The following is a 26,930-nucleotide window of genomic DNA, read 5'->3' as shown; positions in this document are numbered from 1 at the left end:
GGGAGGAAACCAGAGTGCCCGAAGAAAACCCACGCAGGCCAGGCACGGGGAGAACATGCAAATTCCACGCGGGGAGGGCCGGAGATGGAAACCAACCTGCACCCTCGGAACTGTGAGGCGGACGTGCTAACCAGTCCACCAAAATGGTAACCAGTGCGCCACCGTTTCTCATAAACAACCATACATATAGAAAAAAACTCTTTTTGAACACAGCGATGCCCCATGCCTTGACTCTGATGGAAAGTCTTGTATTCTCTTTAAACCAAATCAAAGAGATACATGAATTAGAAAGTAAAATTAAGCGAGAAATGTTTCTCATCATTGTAAAAACAAGTGTTAACACTTTTGTGTCTTCACATTGTTGGCAAGCAGAACTGTGCAGCAGTGTTGTAAATTAAGCTACTCGTGAGGGATACTTGCTTTAGGCTGTATCACACTCTACTAATTTCAACCTTTAACACATCAGTCAGCAAAATAATACAGAGCTCACACTCTCAGCCCCAGACATTTGCGTTCACGTTGCAGAAAGCCGAGACCGGCGCGCTTTGATTTCATATCAGTGGTGTGCGAGATGGTCACCTTGTGCACAGCCGCAGCCGCGGATATAAATGTCATCGTATTTTCTAGTTTTTCATCTCGTAATGCTGTTGACCAATGTATCCGTTGTGCTCCTGAGGACGCCATGTTTCAATCATAGCAGATGCTAACGTGCTGATGCTCTTTGCTCTCAGATGTGTTATGGCTAGACTGTTGTGCTGTGCAGGAGAGCGTATGTCCGGTGGATATAATAAAGAAATGAAAAAATAAACTCCAAATTATTCACAAACTCAAGCCATAATTAATGCTCCCTTTAACCTGTGCATCTCACTTGAAAAAATATTTTTAAGAGACAAAGCAAACATAAACAACTGACATAATGTGGTTGCATAAGTGTACATCCCCACTAACTGGTTATGTGGCTGTATTCAGAATTAACCATTCAAATTTGAATGTTAATTTGGAGTCCGCGAACACCATTTTAAGTGTCTCCAGTTAATTGGTTTCGGTAAGTAGCCAAAAGTTGAGTACTTGTACTGGGAAAAAATGTGGTCTCAAGTATTCCTAATTGCGTGCACACACACACGTGTGTGTGTGTGTGTGTGTGTGTGTGTGTGTGTGTGTGTGTGTGTAATTAAGATGCGCCCATTCCCCAATCTTCTATTTGCACTCATGCCAAGGCCCAAGTTGATGCTTGTTTCTGTGGCAGTTGGGCACTTGCAATATACCTTTCGTAAATTCCTCCCTACAGCAGTTATGTAAGTCACGTAAATGCCTGGCAGTAGAGCACAGGTGTTATATTTCCACACGATATTATGTGTGACATTAGCGTGAACCTTGAGCTTGTTACGAGCTCTGCCCATCCATCCTCTGGAAACATGTTGGCGCACTGCTTTCTCTCGCAACCTGCGTTTTGCTTTCACTCTGTTATGCGATGACACTTTGCCGAGTAAACTAGATATAGCGAGAGATTAGCGATACACTGTGACTCGCGCAGAGCTTACTTATCCTTTCATCAACTCCCTGCCCCAGTAATATCAGGCGAAAAGGCCTCGGAGCTCTTCAAGTCTTAACTCCCTGTCTGATAGGGTGCATTTGCAATTCCAGAGCTCCGCATCAGTTCGCAGATCAAGCCGGGGGGAGTGATGAGGGGCTGCTTTTCGGCGAGCTCACAGGTGATGGAGCAAGGACTTAGTGCACATTTCTCTACGAAGACAAAACCACTGGGGAGTATGATAGCTTGTTCTCAGCTGATTTATACCACTCAAGTAGAGGATTTGGGCTGGTGAGATACTAACCAGTGGGTCTAATCCACTTGTGTGTGTGCTGGGGGGAGGGGGCAATAACATTGGGTAATTCATGGGAAATTGTAGGTGTCCCTGGAGGCAAACAGTTCATTCAACTTCCACTGTTCTTCTGTACTGCATACCAAGATGGTGATGTTATATTGTCAGCATGTTTTAAACTAATGAAGACACTATTCTTGCTTTTGACATTTTCATGTTTTAATCTGTTGGGGTTTCCTAGTTTTTTTTTTTTTTTTTAGAGTTTCAATAATGGCTTGTGCATTTCAATGTTGAGTGCAAAATTTATCTGCCCAGCTGTCCGGCACTCTCAGGCTGCTGTTTCACTTGAACGCCCTAATCCTCCCCCAACCCCAGCCCGAGCCCCGCCCGCCTTCAATGCCAGAGTGGCACTTAAAAGAAGAAAGTAAGATAGTATATCCCTTAATGTGTGCTAACAAGAGGAAGGCGATGGTGTGACAGTGTAAGCGATCACAGGTAATCTGTTGAAAAGTGGCAACCACGATGACAAATGATACACGCACACACACACAGAAGACCTTTGTGCCAATGTTGTCCAGCCTTATGCTCTGAATTCCTTTAAACCTCGCGAGGATGTTGTCATCAGAAAACCCTGTTGACATTTGAGACTGGCAGAACAGAATCTTGTCAAGATTGTGTTTTTATTCCGATACCTGGGCGTTTCCAATCCTTTGAAAATTGCGAAATATGACAATAATGCTTGATTGGCGCGTACTTGATGTGGAAGACTACTAACATAACGGCAGGCTGTGAGAGAGCGTGCAAGCGAGCTTGCGTGTGTGTGTGTTTGTAGGAGTGTGTGAATTGTGTGTGTTGGCTTCTCTTCACCAAAAAGTCTTATCTTCTGCAATCAAGGCTCAGTGTGGGCCAAGATATGGTTCTTTCTCTATGTGACAGTTAGTAGCTATGAGACAGCTCTTTGTTTGGGCCTCTTTGAATGTCTCGTCTGTCTTTTTTTCTCATGTTCCACGCCTCGAAGCCAAATCGACAACAGTAGGAACCTTTGCACTGTGCCCTCTATGCATCAAGGTTCAAAGTTGGAGCATAACATTTTTATAGAAAAGAAAAAAATAACACAAAGACAACAAAACATCTCGCATTTCATCTCAATGAAGGTTTACTAGCTTGCACGTTAACTCAAAAGTAGTTGCAAATCAGCATTTTGGACAAATGTACCAGGACTCTTTGTCTTTCTATCTATGGAGAGCAGTTGCAGTTACAATAAAAATATTAAAAAATAAAAATGGGGGAATTTATTAGTGGTCACGTTAATTTACTGTCTGCAAACTGAAACTGACAATCACGTTCCCAAACAATAACAATGACTCTGCAGAGGGGATGCACTGCCACCTTGTGGAATCTTACAGCACAACATTAAATAAAAAATCCCAGCAATGGGAAGAAGCTCCTTGCGACTTTCGTGTGATTAAGTAAGGGGTGTATAAAGAAATTAGCCTTGACTTGATAAAAAGCATAGAAATTGAAAAAATGATGCACTTGTCTCAATTTACTCGCATTTGCACATTAGAGTGAAATCTGGGCCAGTTGAATAGAACACAAAATTGATTGTTGAAATCCACATGATTGTACCATCTTCCAACTTGTGATTCCGTAAGATATGCATTATTTAGTTGTTGCATTATTGTGCCTCTCCAACATGGATAAACAATACATTTGCAGTAACTAGATAATTTTCATTGAAATGAAGTCATATTTTCCGCCCCACCTCTGGTAATGACTCCAACCAAGGCACCCCGTTGAGGAATCACTGCGCTAGGCACAAGTCTCCCGAGGGTGAGATAGGCCCCCCTACAAAGCAGCATGGGTGAAGGCGAGATGTACGAGTCAGGCAATTCCAGCAGGAGTCTTGTTCATATAGACCGAACAGCGCAGTGTGTCTTGTCTCGGCTTGATAGGAACGATTCCGGAGAACGGCCTGGCCCCAAGCAAGAAAACAAAAGCAAAACATAGTTATTCTGCTTTGAGGTGTCAGATTGTACAGAACTTGTTCTTTGTGGACAATCAAATGTGTCAAAGCAATTCAAAGGATTCTGGCAGCCCCTTTTGTATAACATCCTGTTCAGGGTCACTTACTGTTCTTGGTGACTTTGGGCAAAATGTAGAATATATCACGGACTGGCCGCTTGTCAATCACAGGGCGATGAACTGTAAACGATGCACTGAGTGGGAAGTTATATAATGCCAGCTGCACAAACATTATGCAAACTTCTTTATCGCTAAGATCATTTTCCCTTATTATGAATGAGTTTTAAAGGCATTCATGAATTTGCTCAAAAAGACGGAATTAAGAATGATGTATCTTTGAAATTAGATGGAATTGAAATTCAAAGGGTAAAAAACGGCATCTTTAGCTATCATGATTGACGAATGAATACGTTACCTGAAAGTCCCTAGCGAAAGCGTTAGTAGTATTGCACGAAATAAAATATATGTTCAACAAATATCTGCTGTTAACATTTTATATCATATTGATAATACTTGACCGACCATGTAGTTGTGATAGAGAGCCCTCTAATGTCTATAAGATATAAGCTAGTGAAACCCCATAATTCAATATATTTAAAAGAAAATACTGTAGGCTAACAAAAATATTTTACCTAAAAATATTCAAATCAAATTTGAAAACATACTATGCAACTACAATCAGAAATGCACCAACATAGTTCAAATGCAAAGATTTAGAACAGAAATGATTGAAAGTAGCAGTTAACTGTGAAATTATTGAACAACTCAAACACGGAAACAGTCAAGTAAACTCAATAGATATTTAACTAGGATACTGTGATAGGTGAAATTATTTTGTTGTTGTTGTTGTAAAAAGGGGGAGAAAATGTAAGCTTTATTTTCCCTCTGCTCCTTTTGATTGCAATTTTTATTTTGTAAAATGTTTTCTTTTTTCTATTTCATTTCATAAGATCAGTAAGAACACAGGTGCAGCAGGCAGCAGTTTTATTTTTATTTTTTAATCTATTATTGTTTTATTATTATTATTATTATTATTCTTATTATGATTATGATCATTATGTTGTTGTTATGTTTTTTTTTTTCATTTTGCCATTGCAGTTTACATGTAGTTCCTGGTTTATTTTTTAATTCCCTCCTCCTAAAAAAATGCCTGCCGTGTTTCGCTTGATTCCAAACATACACATCACTGAACCAGAAAACAATGTGTAAATAATACATTAAGTGCTATTACATTTCACATTGCTTTTTAACCTTCAGGCAACTCAAAGTACTTTTACATTGTCGTCTCATTCAGCGTAAGCAGCATGTTGTGACAAGACTGAATTGGAGGCAAAGGTCAGACCTGCAACATTTCAGCTGGCGGGACTGCTCATGTGGACTTTGTTTTCATAATACCTTCTTGAGCCAAATTTCAATGAAACAGATGTTAGAAGCGAAATACAGCTCGGAAATATTTGGAAGCTTAGCGATCCGCGCTAGTGCCTTTGTGTTTCTCAACACTAGTTGAGACTCAGTGTATTTGATGCTGCAAAAACAGATGTGACGGCTCATATGTTATGCGGCCGCGAGCATATGGTGAGTGAGGAGAATACACATTAGGCCAAAGTACCTGGATGACATGATGAATTCAACCCTGCAAGTGTGTTCTGTACTTGTGTCCACGCCTGTGGATGCCTCGGAGCTTGAGCTCTCATGTTGAAAGGTGTTTCCGTTAAAGCGTGAATCTACGGCTGTCTGTCGATTCGAAACAGCATCTTCGCTCCCCGCTCCTCTGTGTGTGCTCCGACTGCTAACTCGTTGAGGTCACGGTGGCGTGTGTGGGCCCCTCCCCCCTACAGACTACGACACGGCCTTGCTGGCTGGACAGGTTCGGTGACATGCAACGTTTCACTGACAATACCAGAAAACTGCATTTAAGATATGGTGATAGCCAGAGATTTGGTAAAATTTACTTCACCAATTACATTGATGAAAATATTTTTACTTTTTTATTATTTTTTTTAAATCAGAGATACGAGTAAAAGATTTTAGACAGCAAACTAGGTGAGAGATAGAATTAACCAAAGTAATTATTGAACTTTACATTATCCTCCATTGCTTCCAGATGAAATTGATGATCAATTTTACACAATTAACAAAATCAGTTTGTATTACATTTTAGCATTTATTTCTTTGCACATAGACAACAACAACAACAACAAAAAACATTATAAATGCCAAAAACATTTGCAAAATAATTGGAATAATAAAAAAAACAAAAAAGCATAAAATAAAATAAGAGGCAATATTTCACTGAAGATTATTCTGTGCACGTGTACAAGCTGATACCAAGAAGTAGAAATATTTGTTTAGGGGCTCATACATTGTGTGAGATAATTGGATTTGTATCGAACTTGCATTGACACTGGTACTTGACATTTTACCCTGCCCTTGAGGCCAATAGGAATATCCAGTTCAGAAACAACAGTGTGACTTGACTGACTCTATTATGGAAAGGCCTCCTTTGTAAACATTTTTTTAGTTCACCTATTTGTAAAACATTTACTAACTACAAACTAAAACCCGAGACAGAGGAGGTAATGAATGTGAATTGTTTTTTCATTGATTGGCTCCAATGTAAAGCCCAAAAATTACATATACTCATTTCAATTTGACTGCATTATCAGTTTCCCTCAGTTGAGCAAAATGACAACTTTGAATCAAAATATTGTTTGCTCCATTCTTGTAACCCTGTTCATCCCTAGCAAGAACAATGTTATATTGATGCTGCGAGAGAAAACAATGTGATGCATTATAACATCAATATTTCATCCCACGCCTACTTTTTAACACTGGGCGCCATCGTGACTTTAAGTGCACAGATAGTATCAAGGTAATCTCCCAATAAATAGCTCAGAGATGTCTTTTGTTTAATACTGTTATCCAAGGTGTGTTGATGCATTCATTGTTAGTCTCAAACGGCTCTGAAATCTATTCAGACAACACTTGCATGCAAATGTGCGTTGAGATGCGCACGCGCAACTCATCAGAGCATGTCAGAGCTGGAGGGATCAACACTCTTGCTTGATAATTAGAAAGAGCGCAAGCGGCGTAATTGCGCTGCGGTGACATACGTGTACAATTAGCCTCTACACAGGTTCATTAAGGAAACAGCGACGGTCTGACAATACGAGTCGACTTGGTTTTAATACTCGAAAACACTGACAAAGCAGAACACGTGCATCCTGCTCAGACTGCATGTGTGTCTATGTGGAACTGCTCCTATGGAGACATTGGTGCCAGCCTACTGGTGTCAAAATTACGATTTAAATCCAAGTTAGTTTTCTATAAAGCATTTTTTGAACTTCTAGTGTTGTTATACCTTGTACGAGATACATCTCTGTTATGTTGCCTGCGCTAAATTCAACATTTCCAATTGCTGTTAACTTGCTCAAGTTATCTTTTTTTTTAATTACGTCTCATGAACCGTATCAATGGAGCTTCCTCACGTCTGTCTTGAATGGTTTGCACAACCTTGTCTGTTTTGAATGACACTACAGAGAAAGTGCATCAATTTGACAGCTGAAATAGATGAGGAGGGGGCGGGTGCAGTCTGCGAGGAGACGAGAAAAGGCAAAGGAGAACAGAGCGAGAAGTGAAAACAAAATGGGATGGTGAGCAGAGAGAAGGCATGATAATGAGCCCTACCTCTGACACATCCTCCTGTTTCTATGGAGACCGAGGAACCAATCCCGTGGCCTTGAAGAGGACTGTACTACTGAGAGGATGGGAGAGGGTGGAGAGGGGCGTTACGCTGATGCGTGCAGAGGCAACGCATCTTCCTGTAGTTGGCCCGCAGCTTTGCAAGAAGTTGCCCCCCCCTTACCCCAACCCACCACCACCCCGGGGACATCCAACATCATCAGGACCATGACAGTCCACAACATACTCCTCCTACGCCAGCATCACTAGATCCCGACCCCGCCCCCCCCCCCCCACCCCCACCCCCAGGCAGCTTCTTGGATGCTCCTCGTTACATCACACACCCATCTCCCTGGCAGTCTGTGTTTGTGACCGGACGAGCGAGGGAGAGCGAACGTGAGCGAGCCCTCCCCGTGTGCGCACGCCGTCCCGCAGTTGAGTCCCATTGACCAGCACGCAAGCAGGATGGACAAACCGAGCGTGTGGCGAGCCGTGGTGAGCAGCACGGATCCCCGGCGAATGAGAGACCCCGGAGCCCACCCCAGCAGACCGGGCTCCGCCATCGGGTACCAGCTGTATGACATGTGAGTAGCGTATTCAGCGATCCGCCTGGCGTGCTGTGGCGCTCATTCATGGAGACACCAGCAGGGCTGGTTGAGACTGAAGCCGCCGTCATCTGTGTGTAGTGTCTGTGCTGAGTCACGTATGGCGTCCAGACCTCCTCCTGTCCTCTCACGTTCCCTCTTTGTGCTTGGTAAACAATGTTGCTTTTACCAGGGAGGGGCAGTGAGGTGGAACGTAAGCGAGAAGGAAAATAATAGATGGCGCACGTGGTGACATTCATATTTTTTGTTAGCGTGACAGCTGTGATGAGATGATGAAGGCGACTGTTGCTGGAGTGTCGGGTTGCTGCGGAAATGTAGTCATTTATCGATGGATGCTCCTTTGCACCTATTTGTGTGCGTGTGTAGCATCTCTACCATCATCAGCTCATGGCCTGAGGACGATTGACGATTCATTACATGTAGCATACAATAGATAGAGTAAGTATTAATAAGTGAACTGATTTGATTCAGTGTAGTGAGCTTCACCACTTTGTCAAGGCTGTGTGAGCAAATAGTTTGTGAACAATCTTCTGTGACCTAAAATGGCAAAGTATTTGGATTTGAATCATCTATGGTCATCTATGGTCCATAATATGATGTGATAAAATCAACGTTGAATGCCCTTGACCTTTGAACCCTCAGACTGTAGCAGACTAAAAACCAACACCATTGTGAAAATAACATTTGGATAATTGTCTGTATATCAACAAATGCAAATTAAAACCTCAAAACGCCGCCAGCTTCTCTGGGCCCGAGTGTGTTGTGGTCTGACGAGTCCACATTTCAAATGGATCTATTCATCTTCCAAACCGCTTTGCCTTTACGCTGCCACAAAAGACAAACATTTTTTTCCGGGGTGTCGCTGCTTACCCCAAGCAAGCCACATTCTGCTTCCACAAACTGTTCATATTAGCCTCATGTTCACACTCATACTTACTAGCTTGTGAATCGTGTGGCGCTACATCACCTTTCCATGTCACAATCTACAATTAATAGCATATAGATGTCAATTACTCATCTAAATGAAAATGGGACCTTGGCGGATCTCCACTGAGTCCTTCACAGTTAATGTCGTTTGCTCCCGTGTCTCCATGCATGCCGTCAAGTTCCCTCAGTGATTAGACTTTTAATTGCATGCGAGTACCATTCCTCTTATTTATACTTCATCAAAGCATGGCAGAACAAGTTTGCATTTTCTTCTACAGTCTGATACGTTTGTTATTAGCATAACTCGGAAACGACTCTGACCCTGGTAGAGGTCAGCGCTCTCTGAAATGTTTTTGGTTGAATTGATCCCAGCTTCTAAGTGTAACATGTCCAGGCAGAGTTCAGCAATGTGCAAAGTCACGACTTTGTGTAATATCTCCTTTTGTTAAAGGGCAAGCGACATATGCTGCTAATATGTGTTGGTTTCGCTTGCAGTCAAACAGACTGCGAGGCTTCTCAGTCCTTCTTGAACGAGCAACATAAGAAGAGCCCGGTCTTTTCTTAATGTCCTTTCATGTTTGCTAGCCTACTCCTGTGAAATTCTAATGGTGAGCCTGCAACACTGGGAGACGAAGAGCAGAGGTATGGTGCTTAGCTGAAGGCTGTCTGCTTTTTAGCATGCTTCACTGGTCCATCCTTAAGGGAGGCAGATGTTTCCTTGGGGTGAAAATATCATGGCCTATGAGTATATTTAGCGGCGCCAATGTGCCGGATTTGTTTCGTTGCAAATGGATACTAGGTGTGCAAATTGGGGCGTACAAAATGACACCTACACCAATCAGTTTGGATATTTTTAAAACAGATGGGATGGAACTTATGTATATCAAGTTATGAGGCCATAGCTTGGTGATAATCAAACCGACTTTAGTGTTTTGGTCTTTTAAACCATGTTGGTTAACACAAAATGCAAGTGTGCTTTTTTTTAATCTCAAGAAACTGAAGTGAATTTCATGACATATTTGTTATGTTGTCACATAAGTTCCAGTGAACAGAATATTAGTGACCTTGCTGGCCCACCAATCATGTTCCTTCACACTATATGGCCCTCCATCAACATTATATTTTAAGGTCATTTAGTTAAATGTGTTGGGATTGTATTGCAAAGTTGGCTTGGTTTGATTTCCCTGTAAATTTCTGAGCCTCAACTAGGGCAAAGTTTAGCATTTGGAATAACAGCAGGACGAGTCGACTGTCATGGCTGTGTCATTGCCGTCAAGGAGGTTCAATCATGGCGTGCTGATTGCTAGCTTCAAAGGGACATTACTTTTGGTCCTCACTGTGCCAACTGAGCTTCATTGACATTCTGAGGTTGTCTTCATGTCATGAAGCTGCTCCAACAGGAATACCCATTTCTCGTGATTAGCTGAGAACATCTTAATGCGCTACTCCTGCTCCAATGACGCCAGCGCTGATGAAATAGCGAGTGCGTCACCACAGCTGACAGAACATTCGCCTTTTCGGAGTCTTTACAGAGGAAGCACTAAGCGCATTGGCTGCGAGCAAACCTCCACGGCGCTTTAGTCCAATGTCTACATTGCTGGCACATGGGCTGGCACAGAGCCTGCTGTCAGCACACATGGCATCAGTGGATGTGGGCAAAATGCTGCAGAGATGGAACTTAGTGACTCATTTGCCCAAGCACAGAAACATGCTGTGTGTACGTGTAGCCCTGTCATCATATAACCCTTTTGAGTCCCCCCCCTCGTCTGGCAATTGCTCTGACAGTTTGCTGCCAAACGTTACGACAGCTGACATTGCAGTTGACAATATTATTATTAAGCGTAGAAATTACAGGTTTGGTTGATGAATTTATACTGAGGATGTGAAATGAGTCAATGCTGGATTTGAATATCATGAGCAGTGTTTTCAAATCAAGTTGTTAATTTCACTGAAATGTAAGCGTAAAATCTGTTGTTATTTTGTTTTGGCGCCAATTAGCTGCTTCATTTCTTTGCACATTTTAATCTCCTTTTGATTGCTAGGAAACGTGGATTGAAGGCTTCAAGGTTGATCCTACAGTACGTTGATGGCTTTGCATCTTCATTAATTGCCCTCTTTTTAGTTTCAACAATGGATCAATTAATCCCAATCACTAGAATTTAACACTCCCTTTTACTATTATTACTCGGAGCTAATTTGTTTTTATGTACTTTGAAAAAATAGCAGCCATTAAACCGGCAGTATTTAACCTGAAAAGCTAAAACTGAAAAAAAATAAAAAACTGTGGAATATTTGTGTTTTCTCTCTACGGCTCATCGTATTGAGGGTTGCAAGGACGTAATCTTTCCCATCCCACCGGGCCATTGTGCTGCCCTCAGTAAGCAGGTTAGAGAGGATCACGGAGAGCTCCGGAGGCTTTCTGTTGTTGTTTCTAGCGTCACTCAATCCAGCAAGGTGTGGTTTGTCCTCCATACTAATGTGACGTTTTTTTGTAGTAATAGGAAAATAAAGCTTCATATTTGTTTCAAGAACCAATTTTTCTCATATTTTTTACATCAACCGCTAGATATTTGCTGTGTTTTGCCGAGTGTCAGCCGCCGAGTTTTTAAGTCATGTTCAAAGACTATCAAGCCGGCTGGATGTGCTGCTGCACTCACGGGTGCACGTCTCACTGAGTTAAAGTTTCCTCGGGGGACCTGCTAGTGCTGATGCATCAGAGGCTTGAAACAGACCATAATAAGGCGCTGCCTTTGCCAACAGCAGATGCACAGAGGAGAGCATCAGAAACAGATGCACCTCCAGAACATTCTGTTCCTCTGGCAGAAGACGCAGATATGTTTATCTGCACGGATGTTGTCTCACATACAGTACGACGATCTTCTACATATGATGGTTGCATCATTTTTTTGTACTGGCAGTTCTGTCTGCGCGTGCTGAATTTATATCACAGCAGAACTGCGACCTGACGAAAAAGATAGGGATATGTTGAAAAGCTCCGTGTTACCGACGGTCCTTGACGGGGATCACGTCACTCTCCCTCAGTTGTATAGATCAGCCCTCAGGGTGTGACAGGCCTTCAATAAATAAAAGAAAATATTTCACGACATAGTGCCCACCTCAACCCAGCCAGAGTAATGTTATTACCCTCTTTATACTTTTAACTCAGCTTGCATGTGGTTTTGATTTTTTTACAAAGCCGAAAGTTTATTCTAGATAAAATTCAGCTCCTCAATATTTATTCCACCCACCATCTTTGCCAGTTTGTCTCCCCCCCACCCTTCACCCACCTTCTGCGTGCCTGCTCTCAAGCTGGCGGCTAAACAGCTGTACCCATGTGGGTGACGTGTTAGTATGTAAAATGGAGCACTACCTTCCGTGCAGGATTATCTTCCCACTTCTCCTCTCTGGAAAGACATGACATTTTATCATCTGCCCATAAGAATATATTCCATACTACTCCACACATCCTCATTTAGCCGGCAATCCTATACTATAGTTATAAATGGAAAACATGCAAATACTTGACATGATATTTGACTGAATCATCAAGCAAAATCCTTATGTTGTGTATATATACTGTGAATGATTTTTTATTTTTAAAGACGTGAATGGGACGTGTAGAACAAAAAAGGTTTCATTCTGCTGAATTAACCCATCCTGTCCTGGCTGGGTGTAGACGATATCCCAATACGCCACATGGAGGAGCACTTTTCCATGGCATTCTTTCAGGTGTGCACTTCACCCAGACTCAATAATAAGTTCATGCGTAAATGGCTCATTCTCTCTGTGTGTGTATGTGTGTCACCTCCATGAGCTTTCACGTTGTGGACATTTTCTGAGCGCCGTTCATATACATTTATTGACACACAAAAAAGTGGCTCGGTGGTGCACTGGTTAGCACGTCCGCCTCACAGTTAGGAGGGTGCGGGTTCGATTCCACCTCCGACCCTCCCTGTGTGGAGTTTGCATGTTCTCCCCAAGCCCGCGTGGGTTTTCTCCCGGCACTCCGGTTTCCTCCCACATCCCAAAAACATGCACGGTAGGCCGATTGAGCACTTCAAATTGCCCCTGAGTCTGAGTGCGGATGGTTGTTCGTCTCTGTGCGCCCTGCGATCGGCTGGCAACCGGTTCAGGGTGTCCCCCGTCCACTGCCCGATGACCGCTGGGATAGGCTCCAGCACGGCCGCGACCCCCGTGCACGGCCGCGACCCCCGTGGGGATAAGCGGTATAAAAAATGGATGAGAGAGGGGACCCGACTTTGCGAAATTCACTTATTGTGGGGTGGTTTTGGAACCAATTATCCGCGAAAAACGAGGGATTGCTGTATTGTGACGTGTGTCTGTATGTATTGATAAATGCTTGTTTCTCTCTCATTTGTTCTTTTGCAAACTGATTCAGCAAGCCTAATAGTTCATTAATGAAATAAGTAGTCACGTTGAATCCCATTCTAATCTCCTTGCTATGCCATAAACATCCGCATGCTTTTCGCTGTCTTATCAAATCGGCAGTGCACAACCCGAGTACTCCTTGAGACCTCGCAATGGCAAGATGATTCTTTGCAGCTGGCCATTTTCTACTCAAGTGTTTATGGAGTGCACATCACTCGGGAAGGTCATGGCAAGATGCTTTAGGGCAGTTTATCAGTGATTGACTGGGTCAATCCCGGGGAGGCGCTGCAATGCTCAATATCAGCCATGTCAGAGTGCTGCAGTTTAATGCTGCAGCCGTAGCATTGAGACAATACGAGTCTGTCAAAGCGCTCTTCACATCAGGTCATTTATTAGAATGACTGCAGGGCCAAAGCTTTTTTATGGCCCTTAGATTTGTGGTATTGTGATTAGCACAATATAAAACAGGACTGATTTTATTTTATCATACCTTCAAATGCTTATTATGGTCAACAAACAGAGTGACTTGATAGAACTTTTATATCCTTATCTGATTTCTTAACCACTGCCAATGTAACTTTCTTTCTACAAAGCAGCAATGTTTGATTAGATATAGTATATTTCATTATTATTATTATTATTATTATTTTATCATAATCCTGGTAACCCCTGGGTAAGGCTGTCACGATCAAATATTTTTAGAATTGATGATTCTATTGAATACTTCAACAATTAATCAAATCATTGGATACAATTTTATTTGCATTAAAGTGTGTTAAAATGGTTGTATTACTGTTTATCATCAATTTATTTTTGTTTATTTAGTATTATTTAGTGGGTAAAACACACCTAAACAACAGCTAAGAAATATCAAACAGATTGAGGATTTGGACAATCTTTAGTTAAAAATGTCTCCAAAGAATCGATTAAATTGATAATTGGTGTGTTGTCGAACACCTCTACGAACATGCGTGTTTGCTGATTTGGTTTTCGTTCCCTTGACTCTGCCCTGCCGTCTGTAAACGTGTCGTGTTTGAGGTCCATTTGCATTTGATACCACCTATTGCTGCACCAATCGCTCTTCCTGACAGGCTCTTTTGCGTTCTGAACAAAAACAGCGCTGTTTCCACCCACACTTTGCCACTGAATGTCACGTTCCATTCATCAAAAAGGAAAGGAACTAGATTGAAAATAGTGAAGGGCATTTTTTTTCGTTGACGGATGCTCATGTTTCTCTTTAATATTGACTACAGAAAGTCAATAAGTGTGATACTTTTGAGACCAAACAAATCACAGTGGGAATCGCGCCATTTAGTTTCCTGTGAGGCTCATTAAAAGAAGGAGGTGTGAATTGTGAGAAAATGGCTGATGAATGGTGTGTAGATTAATTCATTCCTTTGTGTGCCCGCGCTGCCATTCAGGCTTTCTGTGCATCCTTTGTGACACAGAAGCTCCTTCTATATTTTGAGAGGGCACATTCGGTGCCAGGGGGGGCAGGAAAGAGTCACGCGGAGAGCCGTGGACAGATGAAACCGATCTAATCGCAAATTGCGTGTTACTCTGCATGCTTATTTGCATTTTATGAATTACTAAGTGAGAAGGCCCGTATGTTTGCGTAACGATGCATCATTCTCATTGTTTGTTGGTTTTCACACGACCGAGGATTGAATATTGATGAGAGGTCCTGGTTGAACTGCAGCAGAGAAGGAACAACACTCCGTTTGTGTTCAACTCAAAACATGTTTGCCAGAAGATGCACTACTAAATTGAATCCTAAAAAAATGTTCACATCCTTAAGGTTTATGATCTTACAAGAATGAATTCGATTTTTCTTCTTACATCCGTATGTGACCCCACTAATAAATTCATTTTAGGAATCTCCATCAGCCAACATTCTTTGCGCATAGACTCCAGAGAGGATGCCTGCTCGACACACGCATGAACACATGTGGTCATCCAACATTGCCGCAGCCCCACCCATCCAATAAGACAGCCAATCAAATGCCTTCCTGCTCTGCTTCCTTTTGAAGCTTCTCGAGTACGCTAGTGTTGCCCGGCAACCCCAATCGGCACATTTCTGGGAGGTCCTGTGCGCATGGCAGTGGCTGTGAGAGGGAGACTGATAGAGCAAGCGCACAAGGATGAGGAGAAACCAGGAGAAGGGCTTGAGTGGAAAGTTTGAGATCGACTGGCAACGGCAAGAGTCCTTCCTCCTCGCCCGGGCTCTCCTCCACATTCCGGTACCTGTGCCGACTGGAGCCGAAGTCTCCGAGGATTCTCGGCTGACGCACTGTGTTGAGCCACCGTCACAGAGGACACACTGACTGACCTGGATTGCTGCTAAACACAGCCATCACTGTTGAGACTCGAATCCCGAGCATAGGCTTTCGCTTCAAATAAGTCCAAAAGGGGTTCCCGGTCTGCTGGCTTTTCTGGGCTTGTGTTGACAGAGGCTGTTCCAGGAGTGGCGTGGTTGTTCCTGGCAGGTTCAAGCTGCCGCGGTTGAGGTTGCGTTCCAGTAGGAGGATGAATTTGATTTCCACGCCATGAATTTGTTGGCTGAAGAAATGAGCGAGGTTGTGTTTATTTGCTGCCATGTTGTCGTTTAATGTCGTTGGATTCCAGAACCGCGCCGCCCCTTGAGCGTCCGAGCCCAGGATGTGGAAGTTTAAAGCGTTTTGCTTGGATTACTGGCATGTGCTGTGCCTGCACCCTCACAACAACTTTTACAAAAGGTAAGTTGGAAGACAACACAACGTTGTTTGAAGGAAGGCAGACATTAGTTTGAGGAATTGTGAGCTTTCCCAAAGACAACTTGGTCTGTCTTGTCCATCGTGGCCTTGCAAACTCACCCGTTTTCTTGACTTTGTGATAGCTTGGCTATGTCTGTTAACTGAGAAGCAGGCGATGGCTAAATGTATTCCTCTCAGTCCCACTGGGAACCTGCACCGTTCACCTCTCACCTCCTGCATAATCTATGCCTCATTAGTAGCCAGTTTTGTCCACAATTTTCTTTCTCACCGTCATCCCTCAGATTAGATGAAAAGTTCTTTTTGGTGAGCTTTGAAACTGTAAATCAAAGTGGGAACGAAGAGGATGAACCCTCTGGAACATTCTCAAACATGTTGTCTTGTCCTTTGATTACCAGATGTCAGATGATTTTGAACCACTGCTCATGCATGTGTGTCGCAGCTTTATCAAAAAAGGTTTGCCACTGCTCTCTCATGCTGGATAAATTAGACCGGCACCCCCCCCCCCCCCCCGCCGCTGCTGCTGTTGGGACCACAAAGAAGGCGTCATGTCATTTACAGCCCATAATGACAGTGGCCTCAGATGCTCCTTTTACCTAACAATGAAACTCCAGCTGCTGAAAAACTGAAATGCAGCTGAGACAATTCATTGGGTCCTAATGAAGCTTTGTCTCCACCCTTTGGCTCATTTAATGACACATTAATCAGAAAAAGCTATTGAATAGAATTATATGCTATCAGTTTGATATCTGGATCAGAATGGATGAGAAAGCTTGAAAGGAAACATCTCTTATATATGATTATGTGTTCTCTCACATATGAAGACAGAAGTCTCATTAATAATGCATGACTGATTTAGCAGGCAACATCTTTGAATGAAGGCTTAGGGTATTCCCTCAGCTATAGATGGAACTGGAACAGAGGTCGGCCAGAGAGATTATCACATCGGGTTTGAGTCCGGGCTATGGCCTCGCTTTGTTAAGTTTTTCTTGGTCTACGGCAAGGATGGGCAAACTGGCTGCCACCACACTTTGAGTGGACCTCTAAATTAATATTTTATTTTTTGTTTTATTTTTTGTTTCCAAATACACTGGAATGTAGTTCCAAGTTGTTATGTCACCAATCACCATTAAATGGAAGATATATCTCCATTGGCTTTAAACTAGGTCATATACTTCCTTAAACTACAGGGTGAGTAGGCCTGCTAATTTTGGAGGGGGCGTTGGAACAATATGCAGGACAAACATAGTAAAATGAAAAATTTGAATGAGTTGATTTTTTTGTGAAAAAAAACAATCACTTAAAGTTGGTTTCTCGTTCTTGTTGGTTTCCTTTTGCACTGGGAAAAAAAACAACAGTATGGAGTGGTTATTTTATTGTTTGCTTCAAACACTCTTTGGGTTAGTTTGTGGATCTTTTATTCATGCGTGGGAAATGTATTATCCAAAACTGAAATACATTTAGAGAAAAGATTTTGCCCGTTTGCATGTATTTTGTCTATATTTAAAATGCCCATCTCTCATTTATCGGCAATTTGTCTCCCTCACACGTTCCAAAATTGAGATTTGTTGACGACTCACTTGTCCTTTAGTGTGAATGAGAATGAGTGTTTTTCTATAAGTGTCCTGCTCTTGCCCAAGTCAGCTCTAGCTCACCAAATAGAAAATGGATAGCTAGAACAGGGGCCATCCATCCATCCTCAGAGCTGGGAGATGGCCTGCACTTGTGCTGTGGTCAGTATTTGCTTTTGTCTAACTCTGTCTCCACTCTGCTTTAACAGAATTACCTTTTTGCAACGGTAGCTATAAACGTGGTTGTTTGTTGTTTGCTTCCGTCTGCTCATGCGTGTAGTGACTTAAGACGTCAATGATTTGATCTGTGTCAGATTAGTGCTCAGTGTCAGATGAGAACATCTTGATTATTAGTTTTTAAATCTGGGAATGTATGACATAAATGCTATGAATCCATCTCTCGACTAAAAGTGTCACGCGAACATTCTTGTGTAAAGATGATTGTGAAAATATTTGATTAGTTCAGTGTTCTGCTCAAAGCAATATTTTTAAATATAGCCAGTGTGTCATCAATCCTGTGCAGCAAGTGTGCACTCCGCCCAGTTGGATATGTGGTCAAGAGGACAGACGGACAGATGCACTTCAAAAACTTTATTCACAGCTGCATAGGGCTGACGTGTCTGTGATTCAGTGGTATTTTTCTTCCTGCACACTCCAAAGACATCCGAGTGCCCGAATTCATCGGAATATTTCGATCATGGGGGTGTAACTCATTACATCTCTGAAACCTCGTCATATTATATCCAAAGCCGTGTTGCTTGGAAGAAATTCGGGTTATTACTCAAAACAGCCTCTCCCAGATGTTGAACTGGCTTTCACCCCCCCAAGTGCAGCCTTCTTCTCATTGCGAGCTATGTCATTGTTGGACATGAGCCCACCTATTGCTAGCCCCGTATCTTCACTCTCTTTCTCTGGTTGAAATTAACGGCGTAGACCCTGCCCATCACTGTCAAGGGGGCATGCATGAGATCACCGAATGAGGAGAAGTAGAGGGAAGGAACTACGAAACTGAGTTGCAGAGAGCTGAAAAGGTTGTGGTGGGTGGAGAGCTTTTGTCTTCTGCTATATACATCTCGCCAGGCCTTTACCTTACTTGGTCATCTGGCATCAGCTGGTAAGGGCAGCGAGTTGGAGTGGCGCCGCAGTTTGGAGACTTTAAGCAGAGACGGACGGGATGAAATCTCTCTCTGCGGGATTTTGCATGGAAAGTGAAGGATGAGGGCTGCAATTTGCGGTGCGAGGGAGTCAACGCAGACTTTATTTCCGCTGGTCAATTCTTTAGTAGGCAGTTTTTTAAAACGCTGGGCCATGCACATTTTTTTCGGGTATGTCTGAGGTCTCCAGTGATGTCACTACCGTGTGGAATGCCATGTGGAAGTACTGCATTTCCAGCCGAACAATAAGGTAGGAGACCATCTGGGCTATGGACGTTTTGTGTTGCTTTCCTGTGCATTATCACAGTTTTATAAAGACACATTTAAGACAAGACAGTTTACCTAATTAAAGATATCAAGTATTATGATTTCCCTTCAGGTTTTCTGGTTTGTTTACCTTAAACTTCATATTACGTAGCATCAGTCTTCTTTTCAAATTATCTATGGATGAACAAAATGTACCTTAATCCCTGTAGACAGATTGTTTCTAAATCTACTACTGCAACATTAAGAACAATGTTGTGGTTTTATTTTTCTGGTACATTAAGATTTGGTTTTGAGTCTACAGGAAATTGTAACATTCTCGTCTTTCTTGTTTTGGGCTAATCTGCTTTTGACCTTATTGTTTTTGCTTAAAGGGGAAATTAAGTTCCAGTCAACACTATTTCTGCTTTGTGTTGAGTAATAATCCAACAGCAATAATGGTGGACTACACCATGGGGTGGAGGTCAATGTTTGTAATGTACCGTATAAGGTGGGGTGGTTCAAAGTTGTGACAGATGAGGTCAATGATTTTGCTATTTTTGGATTATGAAGCTTTGAATAACAAAGCAGGAATAATTTTGGGCTAATTGAAACGATTAAATACAGAACAATCACACACACACACACACAAAAACTTATATTTGCATTTCCACGGTATCTTCACCAATCAGATAGTGCTGTCATCCCACAGGATTGTGGGTAGTGTAGTGCTTTGAAAAGACCCAACAAAGAGCATGATATCCTTGAGTTGTTAACGGAAAATCCAAGTACAAATGGTTCCTCTTTAAATTCCCCTTTTCAAGAGCTGAGTCATGAACAGCATAGTTGTTCTTTTTTTGGCAAGGTTACAAGGAATGAAACAAAGTTGGGACACACTTTTTCACGCTACTCAATGAGAAGATTCATTTTTGCACTTTAGTCTTCTGACAGCTAAAAGCTAGTGTTACTTTTGACCCAGACAGGACTGCATACATTTGATACGTGTCTTATTCTAGTATGTCAGCGAGCATTATTTATTTATTGTGTGGATCTCGAGCCGGCAACAGCGGCGCTGCCACCTCATCCCACAGTGAATCAGCGGACACAAGAGCAGAACAGCATGTTAAGTAAAGTCTCTCGCAAAAGGCCTGGAATGCTAAAGTGACCTGTCAGCGCTGCTTGCTGACTGACTTCCAAGACAAACCTCCAGGGTCATTAATACTGGGGAGTAGTTGATCAACGAGAACAGGCGGCAAAGTTGCTCTTTTTTCTTGTTGTTGCTCTAACTCAAACAGACTTTGGAGAAAGAGGTAAAGGGGTCGGCGAAGAGGAACTACTTGTAATGGAAATGCAGTGATCTGCCCAAGCGAGCCTCCAGTTCCACTGTGGTGAGTGAAAAAGACTCTCCGCGGTGGAAAAGATTAGCCCTGTCTCGGATGGAAGCCGTTTCCTGGTCAGATATGTCAGCGTGATTGTGACTTGAAGCGGCCCAGAATGGCGGGTCTTGAGTTTGTGGAATTGGTGTGGATTCAAATTGAATGTTTCTGTGTAATTATTGTGTTTATGTGTTGAGGAAGCCACAGTGGTTGCTATCTACATTTGTTGATTTTTATTTTTTCATTTTTTTGCGTAGCAGTCATTTTACGCATACTAATCTGGTGGAAAACAAGTCATCACTGAGAATCTTCTAGTTGTTTCCATGTACTGCTTTCCATAAATGGAGCACATCAATGCATGTTAATTTTTTCAATGCGCTTTATTATGGCATAATAATTAAATTCTAACCAATAGACCTAGTTTTTGATGTCTGTGTGCAATGTTTGCAACTTCAAGTGCCAGTTTTCATGTATTTATTTTTGTCCCTCGCTGGAAAGTGACCACGTTTGGCGAGGTTGTGAACAAAGTCAGCTTTCTACTGCTGCAGGCTTGCTTTCTGCTAGAGCCCCTCTGCAGTGTCTTTACTGCTTACAATGCTTGAAATGAGGATGGTTTTCTCTAATGCTCAAGAAGGATGCCCCCCCGGAGACCTTACTTGTTTGGTTTGATTAGGGTGGAGAAGACAATGCAGACCACCAGTGGTGGTCCTAGCAATGAAAATCAGTTGCAAAAAGCATCATGTGCTTGTCATATTTCCAAGAGTTCCAAATCAACTGTTTTTGTTGGTTTTATTTGGAGAGGTGGGGTCATCAGGATCTGACAAATATAGCAGTGGGAATCTCAAGCCACAGGCTCGTTTTACGGCTCTTTGGACTCTCATTTGACTTTTGTTGGCATCCTGTATTCCCTTGCATCTCCTCACAGCGCCTGCCTGCAGAATAATGAGGGTGTGTGCTGCATTAACTTATGTAATGGTGAGCAAGGGGAGGAGAGGCATAAAGGGGTTAGTGAGATGGTGGTGTGTGGGGAGGGGGGATTACAGGGGGAGGAGTAGAAGAGAAGCGTGATGAGCTCATGCTGCTGCACTGCAGCTCTTAGGTGTGCTTTGCTGCCCCCTGTGTTCGTGGGGCTTCATTGTACCGCCTCGCGCACTGATTCATGAATAATTGACACTCAGCTGAGTTTTTTTTTTTTCAAACTCGGTCTGTGTGCGTGCGTGAGATGATGTATGTATTTACGCTCCTTCCTCGGGGACCTTCAGCATCCTGTGATGATGTGGTTGAATACATTGATGCAATAGTGTCGTGTCATGCAAGTGTTATAATCAGCCATTCTGTGTAATAATACAGATGTTCAATTAGGTTTGTAAGGCCTGATGGCGAGAAGGGGAATGTGGCACATGTTGAAACCATCCTGTGGTGGAGGAGGTTGGTAAACAGTGATTAAACTTCAATGTGTGTCCCGATGTTGCTAATTGCATGTGTGCTCGCCCGTCGCATTCATATGGGTTATCTTTTCATGCCTTGAATTTTTGATTCATTTTTTTGCCTCTTTTTTTTGACCACCCGTAGCTGTTGCCTTGACAACTGGCTTCTGATATCTGTGCACGTGCATGCAATTGCGATAAATCCCACTTTCAATATACACACACCTATTGCCTGCATCACTCAGCTGTCTGGAATTGATTTTCTTATGATGTCATTCACTAAGGTTCACTCATGTAATGTCTTCTGATTTTTTTTTTCCCTTAGGCCATAATTAATCCATTAGCCGCAGAAGGTGACTCAGTGGTTCACACAGTATTGGGCTGTCGGGGATTTTTAAACTGGGCCTGTCAAAATAAGAAGCAATCAAAGCTGAAATTGGCTTTTAGTGACAAAGGAGAGATAACGCTCCTCATATATGACGTGTTGAATTGAGTTCCCAGAGAAGCTGTCACTGGCCAATGATTATTCTTTATTCCTTGCTGTTATTAAACAACCTCCCCATTACTTCTCTGTATTGCACATTTCTCCTGCAAAATTATTTTGGGATCTTAATAACGCTTGCAGTGCTGCGTTGACTGTGCACGAGCACCATCTGTTGGTGAATTCAGGGCCAGAAAGTGTGAGAATCTCCCGAGTCTGTCTTTTGGTTGACGTCCGATGTTAATGTCTTTCCCATCGCGGCAACAATCAGCCTTTCTCGTAAAATAGATTTGAAAGTTAGTCGTCAAACTTGTCTTAACTGCTAATGGCCGCCCGCCCGGCCAATTGATTTCAAGGTTTACACCGTGAGGAAGTCAAGGGCAGAGAGCTAAGAAATTAAACAGCCACATAAATGAACAAGAGTGGAAAAAAGTACAAATTGAGGCAGGTTGCAAGAGGGATACTCAGGAACTCTTGAAGCCATTTTAGGGATTCGATAATTCGAAATAAAGTCAGCTCCTGAAAATGCAGAGAACAGCTTGTTTATTATACCAGACAGGAATGTGCTGTCAAACTCGGACACATTTCAAGAAGCGAGGCTGACTGGACCCAACTGGTCAGAGCCGGCTTTAGTATGAAATGCTACAATATTTTGTTAGCATTCTCAAGCTTTGATGTTATCTGACCACATCTAGTGTTGTTTTCCGTCTCTCTTTAGATGGGTTCTGGTCCAGAGCTCAGATTTCTCCCCCTTGGCACCATGTGTTCCGAAGACCGTGGAAAAATAACACGCACACGCACACAATTGTTGACCTTGCAGAGGCCGAGTGTGGACGTGTCCAACACCGAAGCACATAAATCAAGGCAGCAGCTGAATAAATGAGCAGGAAGCTTCAAAGAATGGAAATGAAGCTCGGAGAGACACAGCTGAGCCACACTGAGGAGTGAGAGCTCTGCATGGGAGTGGGGAGTGGGGGGTACGCGTCTTTTCATTGACGTTTAGGAGAATGCGCTGATTAGTGCAGTACACACCAGTCAAGCACTGCTGCTTGCTGCTGGTGCACAGTGTCTATGTATGTGTGTTTTTGTGGAGCTCTCCTGTAACCAAGGTCACCTTGGTTCAGTCTCAGACTGGTGGCAATTTGTCATCACAGCCTTGATCAGGTTGCACCACTGTATGCTTCAACCAGGACACAGCTGAGTGGAGGTAGGTTGTGTGTGTGTGTGTGTGTGTGTGTGTGTGTGTGTGTGTGTGTGTGTGTGTGTGTGTGTGTGTGTGTGTGTGTGTGTGTGTGTGTGTGTGTGTGTGTTAGAAGCTAGAAGCTTCTGAAGCAGTTCATTATGTTGTCTGACGACTGTGCGTGCATAATCAGCATCATTTTTTGCATGAGACTTTCCTGCATTTTAATTGTCTGAAGAAAATACAATACCCCGAACACATTTTGAATAAATACTGAAACTCTGCATGCAGTTTCTTTTTTCTTTTTTTTAAAGTTTCGTAAACAAGTCGCCGAAATCTCTAACCATATACTAACAGCCTGCCATGTGAAGGAGTCATTGAGCCATATGTAAAGATTTACTGCACCAATCCAATAATAATACAAAATAATAATACAAAATTGTTGCAAACAGAAAAGACGGGTTTACGTAAAAAGATAGTTTTCACACTTGAGCAATTTGTTACACTTCAGGTCTACGTGTGTAATGGTCACCCCCCCCCCAATTCCTAATTTGCCCCAGTGCATTCCTGCTGATTTCCCTTGTCCTGTGAAGCATCCTGTTGACATATTTACAGTGAAGACTACCCTATGATGACTCTTGGTCCAACTGGACCTGCTCTCATTAGACTTGTTGACAGAATGGAGGGCCCAGCGAGGCAGTCATTAGAGCCAATTAGATGTCAAAAGCGTGAGACTAACTGTATTGTATTGCATGCTTGCATGCACCCCCCTCTCCCGCTACAAAAGTTGAGTTTTAATTCTGCAGAACTCATTGAATTAAGATGACGAGGATCTTCTGTTCCGTGAAATGCAAATACGAACTCATTTTACGATCTCGTGAGCACATTCTGTAAGGACAAATATCTCATCCTGTCAGGAAGATGTAAACGAATTGCTGACACAACTATGTTCCCTGTGAGCTGGCTGATGCAATATTTGCTGAGTACTGGTCCATTTTAATGGTTAAAAAGTTCCACTAAGGAGAGAAAAAAATATCTTGAATGGCTTCCAATAACTATTCAATAGGCCACAAGTGTTAATTGTCCTGACCAAGCCAACATATTTAATCCGCATTTTATTGTCCAGGGGGGAAATTGTAGACATTTATCTTGTTATTGTCTTATTAGCCATAAATAAATTCACAAGACACTGCAAACATTGTTTTGTTGAGTACATTTATATTTCATATACAAACATTTAGTATTCAAGCTGTCAGTTAAGAAAGCGAGTCAAATAGATGCCACTAAGCGAGCAAACCTTTGCTTGTGTCCCAAATGGCCACACGGGAGTGCTAACGATACTCCATCCAACCTTTTTGATTGACAGCTGTGTGTGTTTCAGATGCTTGAGCACAATGACAGAATAAGGTCGATGTTCCGCACCATCCAGTTGTCCCGTTTTGTGACATCTGATTCATATTTAATCTTGGAAATCTGAGAATAAACAATTCATTAATTCCACCGCTAATATGTTGCAAATCTCTGCTTAAAATTGATCTAAAAAAATCACACTCCTGATATAATAAGCACATTCCCAGAGGAACTATCTCGTGGGATGAGAGAAGAGACGCGCTAATAACTAACTAAAGAGTCGTATATGGATCGATGAGGCGGCAGAGGCCGTAATATAGAAAGTTTTACGCTATATTCGAAGCCTATTATTTCTCCTTGATGACAACAATTGGCTCATTTCAGGCCATCATGAGCATTCGAGTTGTAGATGACTGATTGCCAAGAGAGACTCAGGTCACTATTGTGTGCTTAAAATATCCAAATATTTTTGGATTTGTGTGAATTAAATAGCCCTAATCCTGTAACTTGATTTTATGAGTCCTTGTTTTCACATGGACACTTGCTGCAGTCTCAAGCAACCCAGCAGCACCTTATAAAATAAACAAGACGCAGTGTGACCTCTAAACAACAGGGTTCTGAAAAAGAGACCTCGCCAGTTCTATGAAGTTCTCTCTCATATCCTTCCTTGTTGCATATGTTGAAATATAAGAGTTGCTGACTTGCGCCAACCGGGTCTTGTGGAAACGTGGAATGAATGGAACTTGCACACTCAGGATATCTCGTTGGACTGGAATACGCGTCTGAATCCCATTTCTCAGCGCTCGGCTCGTGACCCGCACAAAAGGAGGAGTTCTTCCTTTTCCTGCTTTGTTCCTGTTCAAGAAGGTGGAGGGGGATTAGTGATTTATCTTTTTGATTATCTTTTTTTTTTAGAGACTTAGAATTAAAGAGAACTGCCATGAGTGGCACTTCTGTCCTTTTCTGATATTTCGAAACTTTGTCTTTCATTTGGGATGATTGTCGCTAACCTTTTGGTGCAGGTTAGTATCCTTAGCAATCACAGAGGACAACCACCACCACCACCACCACCCAGAACAAGACACCCGAGTTGCACAACCTAATTTATAATTAATAAATCTCCCGACCATCGTGTTTGTGAGCACATAGACAGGAGAGCTGCGAATCATAAATAATGTCCTCATTAATTTAGCTTCCTTTATAAAGGTGCCGTCAACCACGGCTTTCGATGAATATTTCTTTCTTCGGCATTCTTTATTGGTTCTTCATAACATCTTGCCATACCCTAAACTGCTCTTCATTCAAAACAGATGAAATAACAGTGAATTCCCAAAGGCTGGTGAGAATCACATTGTCAATTTACAGCTTTGATTCAATGTGTGTTCAACCCCTCCAGATTAGTCTATTTTTTTCTACTGACTGATTTCACTACTGTCACCTTAATGAGGTGATTAGTGTGTAATTTATGATGTGCTTTCATTTTTAGAGCAGAAACTTTATGATCTTGAATCGCATTGCGACAAGCCAAGAGTGACAGCTACCATTTGTGCGTTCTGACCTGGCAGTAAATCTTGTGACATATTGTCAGTTCTCCCCCTGGTGCTCACGTTCTATCCGATCAAGGACTAAATAGCCCTGATGTTGTTTGGCCCGGCAAGCCAGGAGGTTCTCCTCCCTTGTGGGCTTCAGATGCCACGAAAGCACTTGTGGCTTAGCCAGGAAAAGATGCAAGACCGAAGGAAAAGTTGATTCCATGTCAATATCACGTGCACGTCTTGTATTTGTGCCGGAGTCAGCGCTCGAAACTCATTCGTAGTTGGCTGCTCATAAAATCTTGCGAGGGATTTGCACGGAATGAGCTACAACAACGCATTTGACATCATCTGCCGCTTATCTGATTCCCGGTGCTGCGGCGAGTGAATGCAAGTGGACTGGAGCAGCAATTATT

General features: G+C 42.5%; 1 protein-coding gene and 1 long non-coding RNA gene across 7 annotated transcripts in view; one reads left to right on the top strand and one right to left on the bottom strand.

Moving 5' to 3' along the window:
* The window catches only part of LOC147061622 (IQ motif and SEC7 domain-containing protein 1-like), a 77,294-nt gene that overhangs the window by 26,669 nt on the left and 23,695 nt on the right, over positions 1-26,930 (top strand). Inside the window, exon 1 of one of the 6 annotated variants that reach the window (XM_085920864.1) lies at positions 16,195-19,175. The exons of the other annotated variants lie outside the window; for them this stretch is intronic. Coding sequence (XP_085776990.1) covers positions 19,099-19,175 — 77 coding nt within the window. The 5' untranslated portion in view covers positions 16,195-19,098. Of the gene's footprint in view, positions 1-16,194; positions 19,176-26,930 lie in introns of those variants that run through there. 6 annotated transcript variants of the gene reach the window in all.
* On the bottom strand, positions 2,962-5,667 carry LOC147061623 (uncharacterized). Its single transcript, XR_015067292.1, has 2 exons — positions 5,458-5,667; positions 2,962-3,798 (listed from the first exon to the last, which is right to left on the bottom strand). It is a non-coding gene; the product is annotated as an uncharacterized LOC147061623 (long non-coding RNA).

This window comes from Syngnathus leptorhynchus, chromosome 1 (assembly GCF_054491065.1).
Source record: "Syngnathus leptorhynchus isolate UIUO chromosome 1, UIUO_Slep, whole genome shotgun sequence".
Lineage (NCBI taxonomy): Eukaryota > Metazoa > Chordata > Actinopteri > Syngnathiformes > Syngnathidae > Syngnathus > Syngnathus leptorhynchus.
The sequence above is the reverse complement of the archived record's forward strand: the minus strand, read 5'-3'. Positions and strand labels throughout refer to the sequence as shown.